Source organism: Monodelphis domestica, chromosome 3 (assembly GCF_027887165.1).
Source record: "Monodelphis domestica isolate mMonDom1 chromosome 3, mMonDom1.pri, whole genome shotgun sequence".
NCBI classification, from domain to species: domain Eukaryota; kingdom Metazoa; phylum Chordata; class Mammalia; order Didelphimorphia; family Didelphidae; genus Monodelphis; species Monodelphis domestica.
Window position 1 is genome coordinate 526,968,271 of NC_077229.1, and position 14,856 is coordinate 526,983,126.

A 14,856-nucleotide genomic window follows, 5' to 3' on the forward strand; every position below is an offset into this window, starting at 1 on the left:
AAGGTTAAAAGAAATCCTATTTTACAGCGACTTTGTGGAGTCCAATGCAAAATACCTGAAATGTCGAGCCAGAAGCTATGATTAAGAAAGACTTAAGTCACATTTACCTATTAGACAGGAACATAGTGTGCTGTATTTACATCGTTAAATGAGGAGCAACCTTCTAATGGCGGTCTTCCCCTCTCCTCAGACACCTGCCCGCTGACGGGATTCAACAACACTTGTCAGCACTACATCACCTCTTCGCTTTCCAACTACCTCTATGTCTTCATCCTTGGACAGATGCTGCTGGGAATCGGAGGGACCCCCCTCTATACTCTGGGGACAGCCTTCATCGACGACAGTGTTCCCACGCACTTGTCCTCTCTCTACATAGGTGAAGTCTTTGGCCAATTGTTGGAATTCTCTGTTTGAGCATAACAACTCAATTCCATTTAGATCTCGTTACTGATACTAATATGTTCTCCATCACGTAAAGGCACCGCTCTGATTCGTGACTTGTCTGCTTGTTCTGTATTTGGAAAATGGATTCTGTTGGCCACTTGTAAAGCAGGAGCCTGTTAAGTCTGTGCTTGGATTGTCAGTGAGCCTTGCTGATAGGGATTCAGCTGGACTTGATGTCCTTTGGGCTGTTAGCATTTCAGGGCTCCCCGAGATGTGTCGTAACACTTCTCAAGACTGCTGAAATGGGGGGTAAAGGAAAGATCCTCAAGTTTTACCTTATTTGCTTTTTGTATATCTTTATTTTTTAACCCTCACCTTATATCTTGGAGTCAATACTGAGTATTGGCTCTAAGGCAGAAGAGTGGAGAGGGCTAGGCAGTGGGAGTCAAGTGACTTGCCCAGGGTCACACCGCTAGGAAATGTCTGAGGCCAGATTTGAACCCAGGACCTCCCCTCTGTAGGCCTGGCTCTCCATCCACTGAGCCAGCCAGCTCCCCCCTTTGTATATCTTTAAAAAAAATTGTGGTAGTTCTGTTTCTTTTTTTATGTTAGGATCTTCAAAGATCTAGCCTACATTGTTGATTATATAAAGCATCCTTTTGAACTCATTAGTACTTAACCCATATTTCTCAGGGGGAAAAGGGAAGTGAAGTGGAATCAGACTTTCAAACTGGGAGATCGTTTTGAGAGCATTTAAGGATCCATAGTGCTGTATAAATGGACTCAAATGGCATTTTTCCTAAGCTGAGATTGATTTCCTTGACATTATTTTACATCCAGATTAAATCTGGTCCCAATAGATTGGGATATGTGAATTGTGGTCAATTTATTTATTTGGGGTATTTACACAGTGTAAGTTATTTTTTTCTTGATTTTTGTTGATTTGGTACTGTTAGAAAAAAAGTCATTATTATTGATGCCGCTGATGAAAATTGAGTGGATAAGTCAAGTAGCAAATAAGTCAAAATTTATTTTATACGGTTTATAATTATAAAGTATGTAATTATTGCAACAATATATATTAAAAACTATATTAACTTTATCTACTATCAAAATTAGATAGGTAAAACTATAAGTTAAAAACCAGTCTTAGCCATAGGGAAGAGTTGAGAAACTTCATTTCCCTCCTTTATTTAGCGGTAGATGACTACAGGTATGGGATAATTCATTATTGTGAGATTCATTTCATATTCATTTAAAAATATTAGTTGATTTTGCTGAACTGATTTTTTTCTTTTAATTTTTTATCAGAAAATTATTTCTGAGAATGGATGGGGGAAATGTATTTTCATATGAAGATGATATAAAAAGCTACTATTATGATTTTTTTATTTAAAATAAATTAAATTATACTCTTATAAACAAAAACAAGTAGATGATACTAGTTTAGATTTCCATTTATGCTTAAAATATTTTGAAATCTAAATGTAAAGAAAAGGTGGGTTATTGTATCCAGAAAGTAGCATACTGGTATAGTTCTACAAATGAAAAGTGTTAAAAATATTCACTTTATTTTTAATAAAATCAACAATGATAAAGTTTATAATAAATCATATTAATTTTGTTTATGGATTGGGTGAGTTTTTAAAATCCTTTAAATTTAAATATTTTCCATCATTTATCATGTATATATAAGAAAATTATTTATATTATTCTATTCTTAATCTCCGGAGTATTTAGATGATTCCATGTTCATTTTTATCATTGGTTCTGAAAGTGACAGTAGGAGATAGTAAATTGTTATTGAACTTAATGTTTGAAAATGATAATATGTATTCATGTTCAAAACGTATTTTGTAGGAATTGGCTATGCTATGTCTGTCCTTGGCCCTGCTATTGGCTATGTATTAGGAGGACAACTTCTAACCATCTATATTGATGCCAATGTAAATATGGAGTAAGTATATTAATAATATATAAGTATAATAATAATAATGAAAAGTAAGTCATTATTTTCTTCCTTATTTTCTCTTGTTTTTAATTATGTGAAATATTTCTTATAGGTGTTACACTTGAGTTGTTTCTTAAAATTAGTGTCTTTTTTCCTTAAGCATTTATTGAATTCTTCAAAAAGAATATTTGTAGAAATGACATTGTTGTTAGTTCATTATATTCCTGTGTTATGTGTGTATGTGGTGAAGGCTGCAAAGCATTTTTAACAGGCCGTAGAGTGTTAAATTAATGGCGACACTAAGTTTATCAGTATGATGCTATGCATGATGTACAGTGCTGTTTTCAGTGAGGCAAGTATCATGGCAATTTGAAGATAACAAAATTCATTTCTTGTAATGAACAAAGGATCATCCCCGGAACCTAGAGCTTTCGAACGCTTACTTGTTTTTACTCTTTCTAATTTCTAATCCAGAAGCCAATGAAATCAATAATATAATACCTTGAGTAAATGTCCAGAAAGACTGATGTCCTCATCCTATCACCACTTACTCCCTATAAAAGGTGGTCTTTCAGATTGCTTTGCTGTGGGCCCCCACCCCTTCTGATAGCTAAGACTCCTCCTCTTCATCCATAACTTTGCAATGAAATTAGCAAAAAGAATATAAATATGATGACAAACTGCATCAATAATCCCAATAGGAAAGACATAGACAAGATTACCCTCTCCTAAGCCTTTGAAGGATGCCTCTGTCCCTAGGTATGTATGAGTACTTAAGCTCATTTATGGAACAGTAGAAGATTAGATTACCCGGAGCTTTATAAGCTGTATCCTTTGGTTCTCATAGTTTTATCAGCCAATCACAACACAAATGGTATGGATTCATTGCTAGGAAATTAGATAATCTTATAATGAAAAGTTTTCATTATCTTTTGCCTTGTTTACCTTTTCCATTTCCTTTTCTCTGGCAGTCATCCCTCTATTACTTATCTTTTAAGAACATTCTGTTATAAGCAATTTTGCCTATATTCTTTAACTTTTTCATAACTATTTACTATATCTCTTGGTTCTGACAGACACTTTCCTGTCTCTGATGATATTCTTTCTCTCTAATGAAAGATGGTGCTTCCTTTGCTCAAGTGAGATATAATGGCTTTCCACTACATTTTCCTGCAGACTCTCTTGTCCTTTCCCAGTTAGAGTTGCTGTTTCTGCTTCATCCTAGAATCTACTGCTCTTGGAATCAGTTCCAAGTATCTGTACTCAGTTGTCCATTTACGCTGAGCATCCATATTTGGACAATCTTCCTCACTCTAGACAGAGAATGGATGATACCTAAATGTATTCTCTTCCTCATGTTGGTGCTCTCGTTTTCTACTGCTTTTCTGTGTTTGGTCTCATGTTCAGTTTTCTCTGAAGTGCCCTCTAATACAAACACATCCATATCTTTCATTAACTCCATTACCGACCAAGAAAACCAGCGAAGAGCCCCATCTCACCAGTAGACCAAAGCACAGCTGGTCACCAGCAATGGGGAAATGTCCTTAGGGAATGGGGAGGAGGGAAAGTGGAAGGGGATGGAACAATGGCAATTAACAGTTGCAGGCAGGTAAAGAGACTCTTCCCCGTACAGATGTCTGCTTTTCCTTATGGCTTTGCCGTTGAGAAATGATGGACAAACTAAGGTGGGCTGAAGCAATGGCAAAGCCATGATAGCAGCAGCACTGTTAGGGCTGCTATAGCCATTAGCATGGTGTAGCCTTCCCTCAGCCTTCATAGGATTTAAAGCTTCTCTGATGATGGGTCACGGAGTGGAAATGACAGAGGTTATAGTGGTGGTCCTGTTGGTCCCCCACTACCTAGGTCTAATGACCGGCCACAAGCATGCCTGAGAGAGTCAGAGAGAGCTCAGACATTGTTAAACATTTGACAAGTGACCTTGTGATACATATTCATCCCTCCCGAACTGAACTGTTATATTTTCTATATTCATAGCTGTTCCCTGCATAATACAATCTAGCACTAAAAACAAAATGAGACTTCCCTGAGGGGGAGGTGGGGGTGTGGGGAGGGCACACAGCACAGAAACAGAGACACAGAGGGAAGTAGTACTAGATCCCAAAGGCACATTGTTCTACTGTGAAGAGGACCTATTTCAGGCTTCCTTCTTCCGAACTGATGAGCTCAACGGCCTTATTATATCATCTTGCTGTGGATGCCATTTCAGTGGCTCTACTTTGGACTCCTTTAACTGCTACCTCAGAAAGCCTGAGAATCTAAGAAAGGACCAGGAAAGGCACTGCATGCTTTCTAGCACGATAGCAAGCATTTGCCGGGTATTCAGCGTGGTAATTTGGTGTTTCCTTGCCACTTCCCAACCCTTCACCTGAGGCCTTTTACATTTCTGAGAAATATTTCCCAATTACATGTAAAAAATAATCATCATTCGAAAATTTTGACTTTAAAATTAACTTTCACCCTCCTCCTCCTACCTCTCTTTGAAAAGTCAAGGGATCTGATAACAGTTATGCATGTGAAATCTGTAATAGATGATATTGGAGGGTATATTTGATGGATACAGTAACTAATGCATCAGGTAGTTCTATCTTCCTTTGCCTACCCTTCTTCCTTTTATACCTCCCTTCCTCCCTCTTCCAATCTCCCTTCCTCCCCTCTTCTTCCCTTCAGTGTCGCCTTCCCCCTTCTTCTTCAGTCTCCTCCTAAGTCACTCAGGGTGAGCTATGATGTTTCAGAGGAATTACTCTTCATCTTCTTTTATCTCAAATAAGAGTTTATTGGGGAAAACAGGAAAGATGGAGGATGAAGGTAAGAGGGATTATAGCGACCCCCCACAGGAGTCCTATAATATTTATCTGTGGGTAATAACCTGAGGTGGAGAGAGGAGGCTAAGAAAATGGGAGAATAATAATGACTCAAAGGCAAAAGTTGAAACATGTGGGGAGGAATGCGAACTCTGAGGAAATAAGAGGAACAAGAGAATAGGTGGGCAGTATCAACCCCTTGATACTCCTAGACAAGAGAGTCTGCTTTGGGGCAACAGTGTCACTAGAAAAAGTGGGGAGTCTCAACTCCCTGGTGCCTCCTATAGCAATAGGAGGCGCTGTCCTTTGCTAGTGCTTCGGCCTATCCCTTTCCATACAATGACCATCAAGAGGTCTGACCATGTGTCTGGTAATACAATATCGATACATCAGTCATACTTCCCAGATGCCAACATGCCTGGTATGCTACAGGGTTGGAGGTTTCCTATTATCTACAGTGAGCCTTAGGTTGGAAGATATTGAGAGAAGTGGCACTTCAGTCACAACCATGAAACAGAGCCAGTCAGAGAGAGATATGTGGACTCTTGTCCTTCTTCTTCTACCTTCAAATCAGCCAGGCCACCTCCAGCTGGATTATCCCAAGGCCCAGAGATAAACCCAGCTTCTTCCTTCAAAGTCACCACCAGCAGCCAAGAAGCCCAGAAAATCAGTCACCGTTGGCTTGGCTCCAAACTGCTTTTCCAATAACATTCCGAATGGAATTTTCCTTTCATTGACAGCTGATCCATTTCCAGTTTCTGTCCTTTGCATGCATGCCTCTTCCACAAATCACATAAAACATATATCCATATTATCGTTATTACCCCAAAAAAACAAACAAACCCCAAACCATAAACAAAACAAAACAATAAAAATACAAAATGGTATGTTTTAATCTTCGTTTAGAATTCATCAGTTCTCTCTTTATCATCATGGGTCCCTTGGGATTGTCTTTTTTTAACCCTTACCTTCTATCTTAGAATGGATACTAAATATCATTCCAAAGAAGAATAGCAGTAAGGACTAGGCATTTGGAGTTAAGTGACTTGCTAGGAAGTGTCTGAAGCCATATTTGAACCCCAGACTTCCTGACTCTAGTTTTGGCTCTCTATCCACTGAGCCACCTAGCTGCCCCATTAGAGTAGCTATGTCTTCCAGTTGATCATCCACAATATTGCTGTTACTAGGTAATAATATTCTCTTTGGTTCTGCTCACTTTACTTTGTATGACTTCATATAAGTAAGTCTTCCCAGCTTTTTCTGAAATTATGTTCTTGTCATGTCTTATAGCACAAAAGTACTTCATCACAATCATATACTATGACTTGGTCAGCCCTTCCCCAACTGCTGGGTACCACCTTAATTTCCAATTCTTTGCCACCAGAAAAAAAAAACTGCTATAAATATTTTTATACCAACAAGTCCTTTTTTCTTTGATCTCTTTGAAAACTAGACCTATTAGTGGTATTACTGGGTCAAAGGGTATGGACAATTATATGGTCCTTTAGGAATAGTTCCAAATTATTCACCAGACTCCCCCAGAAGAGCATTAGTGTCCCAGTTTTTCCACATCCTATCCAGCATATATCATTCTCCTTTTGTGTCCTATTAACCAAATTGATGAGTGTGAGATGATATCTCAAGTTTTAATTTGCAATTCTCTCATTTGTAGTGTAAGGGGTAGAAATGTGATGAGTTTTTATGAAAGGTTGGACTGGATTATTTAAGAATAGGGTCACCAAGAATTTAATTAATTCCAAAGAGATTTGTTTTAACAATTTATTATAAAATATAGAAAGAGTGAAAGTAAGAAAATCAGAGACAGGGTAAGGTAAGATGTCTAGTCTACACAGGCAGGGCTAGTTAGTCCTTAGCTGGAGGGGCCTTGGCCTTGAGCCAAGGACCTCGGCATATAGGGAGCCTCTCTCAAGAGGATAGGTCTCTCCTGAGGCCAGTCCCTTCAGAAAATCTAAGGAAAGGAGTCAGTCTTTCACTCGCCACATGTCAACCCAAAGGGAAGCAGTCTGAGATCTCAAGCCTGAGCTCCTCCAAAGTCCGGTCAAAGACTGAAGAGAAGAGAGAATCTCACAGGAAGTTTCTTGGTGTTTTTAGAGACCGTTTCTTTTCATCACTTCCTGTGTCTTCCTTCATTTTATTTGTACCAATTACATCTAAAGCTTTTGCTTAGACTGCCCAGGGGGCAGTCAGTCGATTCTGATTTGTCACCCACATGCACACATGACTCACAGACCTCCTGCACTCAATTGTGAGTGGGGTGTATACTCTTTTGGTGATTAAATCTAAAAATGGGATTGAGTACTTTTTAAAATGACTAATTGATAGCCTTGATTTCTTTGAAAACAATCTGTTTATGTCCTTTGACCATTTATTAATTGAGGGAATGACTCATTCATATGTTTGACTTAGTTCATCATTTAAGAAATGAGGTTGATATCAAAGAGACTTCCTGCAAATTCCCCCTTCCCCATTTCTTGTTTTCCTTCTAATTTTGACTGCATTGATTGTATTTGTGCAAAGTCTTTTTAATTTCTATATCCAAAATTACCTTTTTTACTTCTCACAATCCCCTCTAGCTATTTTTAAAATAATATATTTGGAGGACAGCTAGTGGCTAAGTGGATAGAGAACTAGGACAAGAGATGGGAGGTCCTTGGATCAGATCTGGCCCCAGACACTTCCTAGTTGTGTGACCCTGGGTAAGTCACTTAATCACCAATGCCTAACCATTAGTGCTCTTCTGCCTTGGCACCAATACACAGTATTGATTCTAAGATGGAACATAAGGGTTTAAAATGACAATATTTTATTTTCCCCCCCTTACATGTAAAAACAATTTTTAACATCCATTTTTAAAAACGTTTTGAGTTTCAAATATTCTCATTCCTTCTGATTCTACCTCCCTCAGTCCCTCCCTGACTCCCCCCTTCCCTGAAATAGCAAGCAATCTGATAAAGATTTTCATCATGTATAATATCTTTCCCATTTGTGAAAGAGTTCTCAAGTGGAAAAAAATGAAGAAATGAAAGTAATTTAATTTATCCTTTAAAAATTTAGATGTAAAACTTTTTTATTGAATTAGAAAAAAAACATAAAGTTCATTTGGAAGAACAAAAGATCAAGGCTATCAAGAAAAATAATGACAAAAAAAGTGAAGGAAGGTGGCCTAGCAGTACCAGATCTCAAACTATACTATAAAGCAGCGGTCATCAAAACAATATGGTACTGGCTAAGAGACAGAAAAGGAGGATCAGTGGAATAGATTTGGGCTAAGTGACCTCAGCAAGACAGTCTGTGATAAACCCAAAGATCCCAGCTTGGGGACAAAAATCCACTATTTGACAAAAACTGCCTGAAAAATTGGAAAACAGTATGGAAGAGATTGGGTTTGGATCAACATCTCACATCCAAGATAAATTCAAAATGGGTGAATGACTTGAATATAAAGACGGAAACGATAAGTAAATTAGATGAACACAGAATAGTATACTTGTCAGATCTTTGGGAAAGGAAAGATTTTAAGACTAAGCAAGAGTTAGAAAAAATTACAAAATGTAAAATAAATAATTGGATTACATTAAATTAAAAAAGGTTTGTACAAACAAAACCAATGCAACCAAAATCAGAAGAGAAGCAATAAATTGGGGGAAAATCTCCATAACAAAAACCTCTGACAAAGGTCTAATTGCTCAAATTTATAAAGAGCTAATCAATTGTATAAAAAATCAAGCCATTCCACAATTGATAAATGGGCAAGGGACATAAATAGGCAACTTTAAGAAAAAGAAATCAAAACTATTAATAAGCACATGAAAAAAATGTTCTAAATTTCTTATAATCAGAGAAATGAAAATCAAAACAACTCTGAGGTATCACCTCACACCTAGCAGATTGGCTAACCTGACAGCAAAGGAAAGCAATGAATGCTGGAGGGGATGTGGCAAAGTCGGACATTCATGCATTGCTGGTGGAGTTGTGAACTGATCCAACCATTCTGGAGGGCAATTTGGAACTATGCCCAAAGGGCACTAAAAGACTGTCTGCCCTTTGATCCAGCCATAGCACTGCTGGGTTTGTACCCCAAAGAGATAATAAGGAAAAAGACCTGAACAAGAATATTCATAGCTGCGCTCTTCGTGCTGGCAAAAAAATTGGAAAATGAGGGGATGCCCTTCAATTGGGGAATGACTGAACACATTGTGGTATATATGTTGGTGATGGAATACTACTGTGCTCAAAGGAATAATAAAGTGGAGGAATTCCATGGAGACTGGAACAACCTCCAGGAGTTGATGCAGAGTGAGAGGAGCAGAACCAGGAGAACATTGTACACAGAGACTGATACACTGTGGTACAATGGAATGTAACCGACTTCTCCATTAGTGTCAGTGCAGTGATCGTGAACAACTTGGAGGGATCTATGAGAAAGAACACTATCCATATTCAGAGGAAAAACTGTGGGAGTAAAAACACTGAAGAAAAACAACTGCTTGAATGAATACATGAGTTGATGGGGATATGGCTGGGGATATAGACTCTAAATGAACATCCTAATGCAAACATCAACAACATTGAAATAGGTTTTGATCAAGGACACATGTAATACCCAGTAGAATTATGCGCCGGCTATGGGAAGAGGTGGGGGTAGGGAGGGAAAGAACATGATTCTTGTAACTAAGGAAAAATATTCTAAATTGACTAATTAAATAAAATTTTCAAAAAAAAAATTTAGATACAAGGGGACAGCTGGGTGACTCAGTGGATTGAGAGCCAAGCTTAGATACAGGATGTTCTAGGTTCAAGACTAGCTTCAGACACATCCTAGATGTGTGACCCTGGGCAAGCCATTTAACCCCCATTGCCTAACCCTTACCTTTCTTCTCCCTTGGAATCAATACATAGTACAAAAATCTAGATGATATAACATTTGGTACATATATGTTTAGTGTTGATATTGCTTCTTTGTCAGTGGTACCTTTTAGCAAGATATAATTTCCTTCCTCATCTTTTTGAATTAGATCTGTTTTTGCTTCAGCTTTGTCTGAGATCATGATGGCTACTCCTGCATTCTTTAATTTAGTTAAATTATACTAGATTCTGTTCCAGCTCTTTACATTTACTTTGTATGTGTCTCCCTGCTTCAAAGGGGCTTCTTATAAACAGCCTATTATAGGATTCTGGTTTTTGCTCCATTCTTCTATCTACTCCCATTTTATGGATGAGTTTATCCCATTCATATTTACTGTTAAAATAATTAACTGTGTCTTTCCCTTCATCTTTCATTTACCCTGTTTGTTCTTCTCTTATTCTCTTCATAGTTCTTCTTAATAAATGTTTAATTTTGAGTGCCATGACCCCAAACTTGTCTTCCTTTCTATCAGCCCTCTTCCCCTTTTCTTATCCATTTCCCTTTTTACTTCCCTATGGGGTGACTGATTTCTATATCCAGCAGAGTGAGTGTTATTTCCCCTTTGAGTCAAATCTGAAGAGAGTATTTTTCATATGACTAAATAACTTTGGGTTTTTTTTCCCCTTAAGAACAACACATTCATATCTTTAGATCATTTATCTATTGAAGAATAGTTCTTATTCTTATGAATTTAAATCAGTCCCTGAGAATATTATCAGAGAAACCTGCTGCAAAATTTTTGTTTTAATTGTATCCCTTTTTGGTTTTCTCTCAATTAATTTTTTTATAAGACCTTTTAAATTTATGTAATCAAAATTAATCACTTTCTCTACTTTGATTCTCACCAGCCCATATTTGGCCATGAAATCTTCTGTCCATAGATCTGATTCTAATTCCTCCCCCCCCCCATGTATCTTTAATTTCTTTACAATTTGAACTTTTATACTTGGTCACCTCCATATTTGGAACATCCCTTGACAAAAGTATGAGCTGTTGGGTAAAATGAATTTCCTCTTTACTGCTATCCAGTTCTCACACACACACACACACAAATTTAAACCCTCACCTTCCATCTTGGAATCAATACTGTGTATTGGTTCCAAGGCAAAAGAGTGGTAAGCGCTAGGCAATGGAGGTTAAGTGACTTGCCCAGGGTCACACAGCTAGGAAGTGTCTGAGGCCAAATTTGAACCCAGAACCTCCCATCTCTAGGCCTGACTCTCAATCCACTGAGCCACCCAGCTGCCCCCCAAATTTTTTTTTATCAAATAGCAATTCTTTATCTCAGTATCTGGGGTTAACTATTGTGCTTATTGAACACTAGCCTACTAGGTTTCTTCGCTTTAGCATATTGTGTGCCTAATTTGTTATGCTGACAGATCTCTATGTTTAGACAAGTACCAAATTGTTTTGAATATTACTTTGTTATATAGTTTGACATCTGGTATTCTTAGGCCTTCTTCATATCCACATTTTTCATTATTTTCCTTGATATTTTTGACATTTTGTGCCTCCATGTCACTTTAATTATTGTTATTATTATTATTTAGACCCATAAAGTATTCCTTTAGTACTTTGTTTACTATAGTATTAAGTAAGTTAATTTAGGTTATATTGTAATTTTATCATATTGATTCATCCTACTCTCAAAAATAATTCTCTAATTATTTAGGGGTTTTTTTAGTGGTATTTAAATTGTTTTGTTATGTATCTTGCTAGGTAGATTATTAAGTATTTTATATTTTAAATGGAATTTCTCCATCTCTTCCTGCTGACTTTTATTGGTATTATACAGAAATGATGATAATATATGTGGCTTTATATTATGTCATACAACATTGTTTAAATTATTGGCTACTTCAATTAATTTTTTAGTTAATCTCTTTAGATAAAGTTCTTTAAGTATGTCACATAATCTACAAAAGTGGTAATTTTGTTCCCTTGTTGTCAGTGCTTATTCTCTCAGTTTTTTAATATCTTAATATCTTATTGCTATAACCAGCATTTCTAGTATTATATCAAATAAAAGTATCAACAATAGACATGGTTGCCTCACCTCTGATTTTATTGCAAAGGATTCTGGTTTATTCTATAGTAGTTAGTGCTAACTCTTGGTTTCAGATAGACACCATTTATTCTGTTGAGGAAAGGTCCATTTATTACTCTTAAATTTTTTTTTTATCAGAAATGAATGTTGAATTTTGTCAAAAGCTTTTTCTCTATTATTATAATGAATAGTTTTTATGTTTTCTTATTATGTGTTAAGTAAGTGTATTAATATTAAAGTAGCATAAGTTTAACCAAGTCATAATATATAATAATCTTTGAAATACATTATTTTACATATTTCCCTAATATTTTACTTAAAATTTGTATTAAATGTTTATTAGTGATATTGATCTATAGCAGTGATGGCACACCTTTCAGAGACCAAGCTCTGTGCCCCACCCCATACCTAGAGACCCAGTGCCACACCCCACTGCCCCTTACCCTAAACAGAAGAGAGATAAAGGGAGGGGAATGGCCCAAGCACTCTGCTCAGGGGAGGGAGAGGCACAAGTGGTCTGCTCAGAGGAGGGAGAGGAAATAAGCACTTCCCATTAGGCTATGGGGCAAAGGGGCAAGTGATGAGAGGCAGACATTGAGAGAAGGAAGGGAGTGACCTGAAGCTTCCATTGGGCTGTTGGACAGAGGGGCAGGGAGGCATGGTAGAGATGGGAAATGGGAGGAGCTCCATCTGAGACTCTCCACCTTTCTAGTAACTAACTTTGGCTAGTGATGATGCATGTGCCCACAGAGATGTCTCTATGTACCATCTTTGGCACACATGCCATAGGTTTACCATCATGGGGCTATAGGATTCATTTTCTGTTTTGAGTCTCCTTTTATGTTTCAAGACTGCATTTTTCTCACAGAAGGAATTTGAAAGGATCTGTTCTTTTTCTGTTTTTGCAGATAGCTTGTAATATTGAAACTAATTTTTATTCAAACACTTAAGTGATTTCAAGTGAACTCACTTCTGAATCCATATGTTCGTGGGTTGTTTTATTATCATTGAAAGTCTATTAATGGCATGTTTGATTTCTTCCTCTTGAATTATATTGTTTATATTCTTTATTTCTTGTTCTATTAACTTTAAAAAAATACTTTTCTCATTATTTGTTTCAGATAAGTTAATTTTATGGTATATAATTGTTCAAAATAGTTTCTATTAATTGCCCTTACTTCATTTATTTTTAAATCTCCTTTAAATTTTTTTCTACTAACAACTTCATTTTCTCTCTTTCTTCTTTTTTAACTAAATTATCTTATGGTTTATCTATTCCTCCCCCCCCCCCCCATTCTCCTGGTAATACTGATTGATTCTGCGATTTTATATACACTTTTGTTCATTTCTTTTTCCGTGAGTTCTATTTTGTTGTTTCATTTTTAAAATTATGTTTCTAGGTCTTTGTTTTTGTTTTCAGTTTCATTACCAGTGATCTCTTTTCCTCCTTTTTGAAAATGAAAACACTTAGGGAAATTTTATCCTTAGTACTTATTGACTGTACCCCCAAATTTGGTATGTTTATTACTGTCATTTTATGAAATTATTCATCTTTTCTGTGATTTATTATTTGACTCACTAGTCCTGTAGGATTAAGTTATTTAGTCATCAGTGAATTTTTAATTTTTTTTTTCCAGTGGCCCTTTAATATAATTTTTATTGAAGGGTGCTCAATGAAGGATATTCCTTTTTTTTTTTAAATGCTTACTTTCCATCTTGGAATCAGTACTGTGTATTAGTTCTAAGGAAGAAGGGTGGTAAGGACTAGGCAATGGGGGTTAAGTGACTTGCCCAGGGTCAAACAACTAGGAAGTTTCTGAGACCAGATTTGAACCCAGGATCTCCCGTCTCTGGGCCTGGCTCTCAATGAAGGATATTCTTAATAATTCTACTTTTCTGCATTTGCTTATTAGGTTTTATGTCATCTTACATGATCAATTTTGCAAAGTTGAACTCTACAGCTGAGAAATAGGCATAGTTCTTTCTATTTCCATTCTGTAATAATGAGAAGTCTATTTGAGTTAGCATTAGTAAAATTCTATTTAGTCTTTCACTACTCCCTTGTTTATTTATTAATTGTTTTGCTAGGATTTACCCACAGCTAAAAGTGGCACATTGACATTCCTTCCACTATTATACTTTTACTGTATGTATAATTTTCCTTGCAATTACTTTACTTTTTTCTTTAAGGATTTAAATCCTGTGCTATTTGGCATATTTGAAATATTGAAATTAATTTATTTTCTGTTACCTTCAGCAAAATATAGTTTCCCCATTTATCTCTTTTAATTAAATCTATTTTTTATGCTTTCTTGCCTGAATCAAAGCAGCAACCCTTTGTTTTGCAACACTTTTTCATAAACAAAACTCTATCTTACAGTCATCTCCTTTTTCCTCTTCCTATTTCTTTCTATATTCCTTTTGAGTTGAATGCATTCCTACACCAAATTGTGTGTGTGCGTGTATAATAATCCAGACTCCTATTAAATATCTTGAATTAAGTATCTTGTAGACATTTGTAACTCAGTCTGTCCAAAACTGAACTTTTCTTTCTTGCCTCTTCCTCACTTCTCTAGTGCTGCTGACTATACTACCATTATGTCCTAGTAACTAGGCTCACAAACGAGGTGTCATATTTAACTCATTACTCTCGACCTCTCCTCAGCTTCCTCCTCCCCTTGCCCTCCAGTCGATCTGGTTCCAGGTCCTGTCAATTTGATTTTGG

The 14,856-nt window shown here is 36.6% G+C and overlaps 1 protein-coding gene across 3 annotated transcripts in view; it reads left to right on the forward strand.

Moving 5' to 3' along the window:
• The window catches only part of LOC100030497 (solute carrier organic anion transporter family member 4C1-like), a 105,966-nt gene that overhangs the window by 17,215 nt on the left and 73,895 nt on the right, over positions 1-14,856 (forward strand). For all 3 annotated transcript variants that reach the window (XM_056824996.1, XM_007486226.3, XM_007486224.3), the window contains 2 exons: positions 191-376; positions 2,245-2,341. In XM_056824996.1, the coding sequence (XP_056680974.1) occupies positions 191-376; positions 2,245-2,341 (283 nt within the window). The remainder of the gene's footprint in view (positions 1-190; positions 377-2,244; positions 2,342-14,856) is intronic.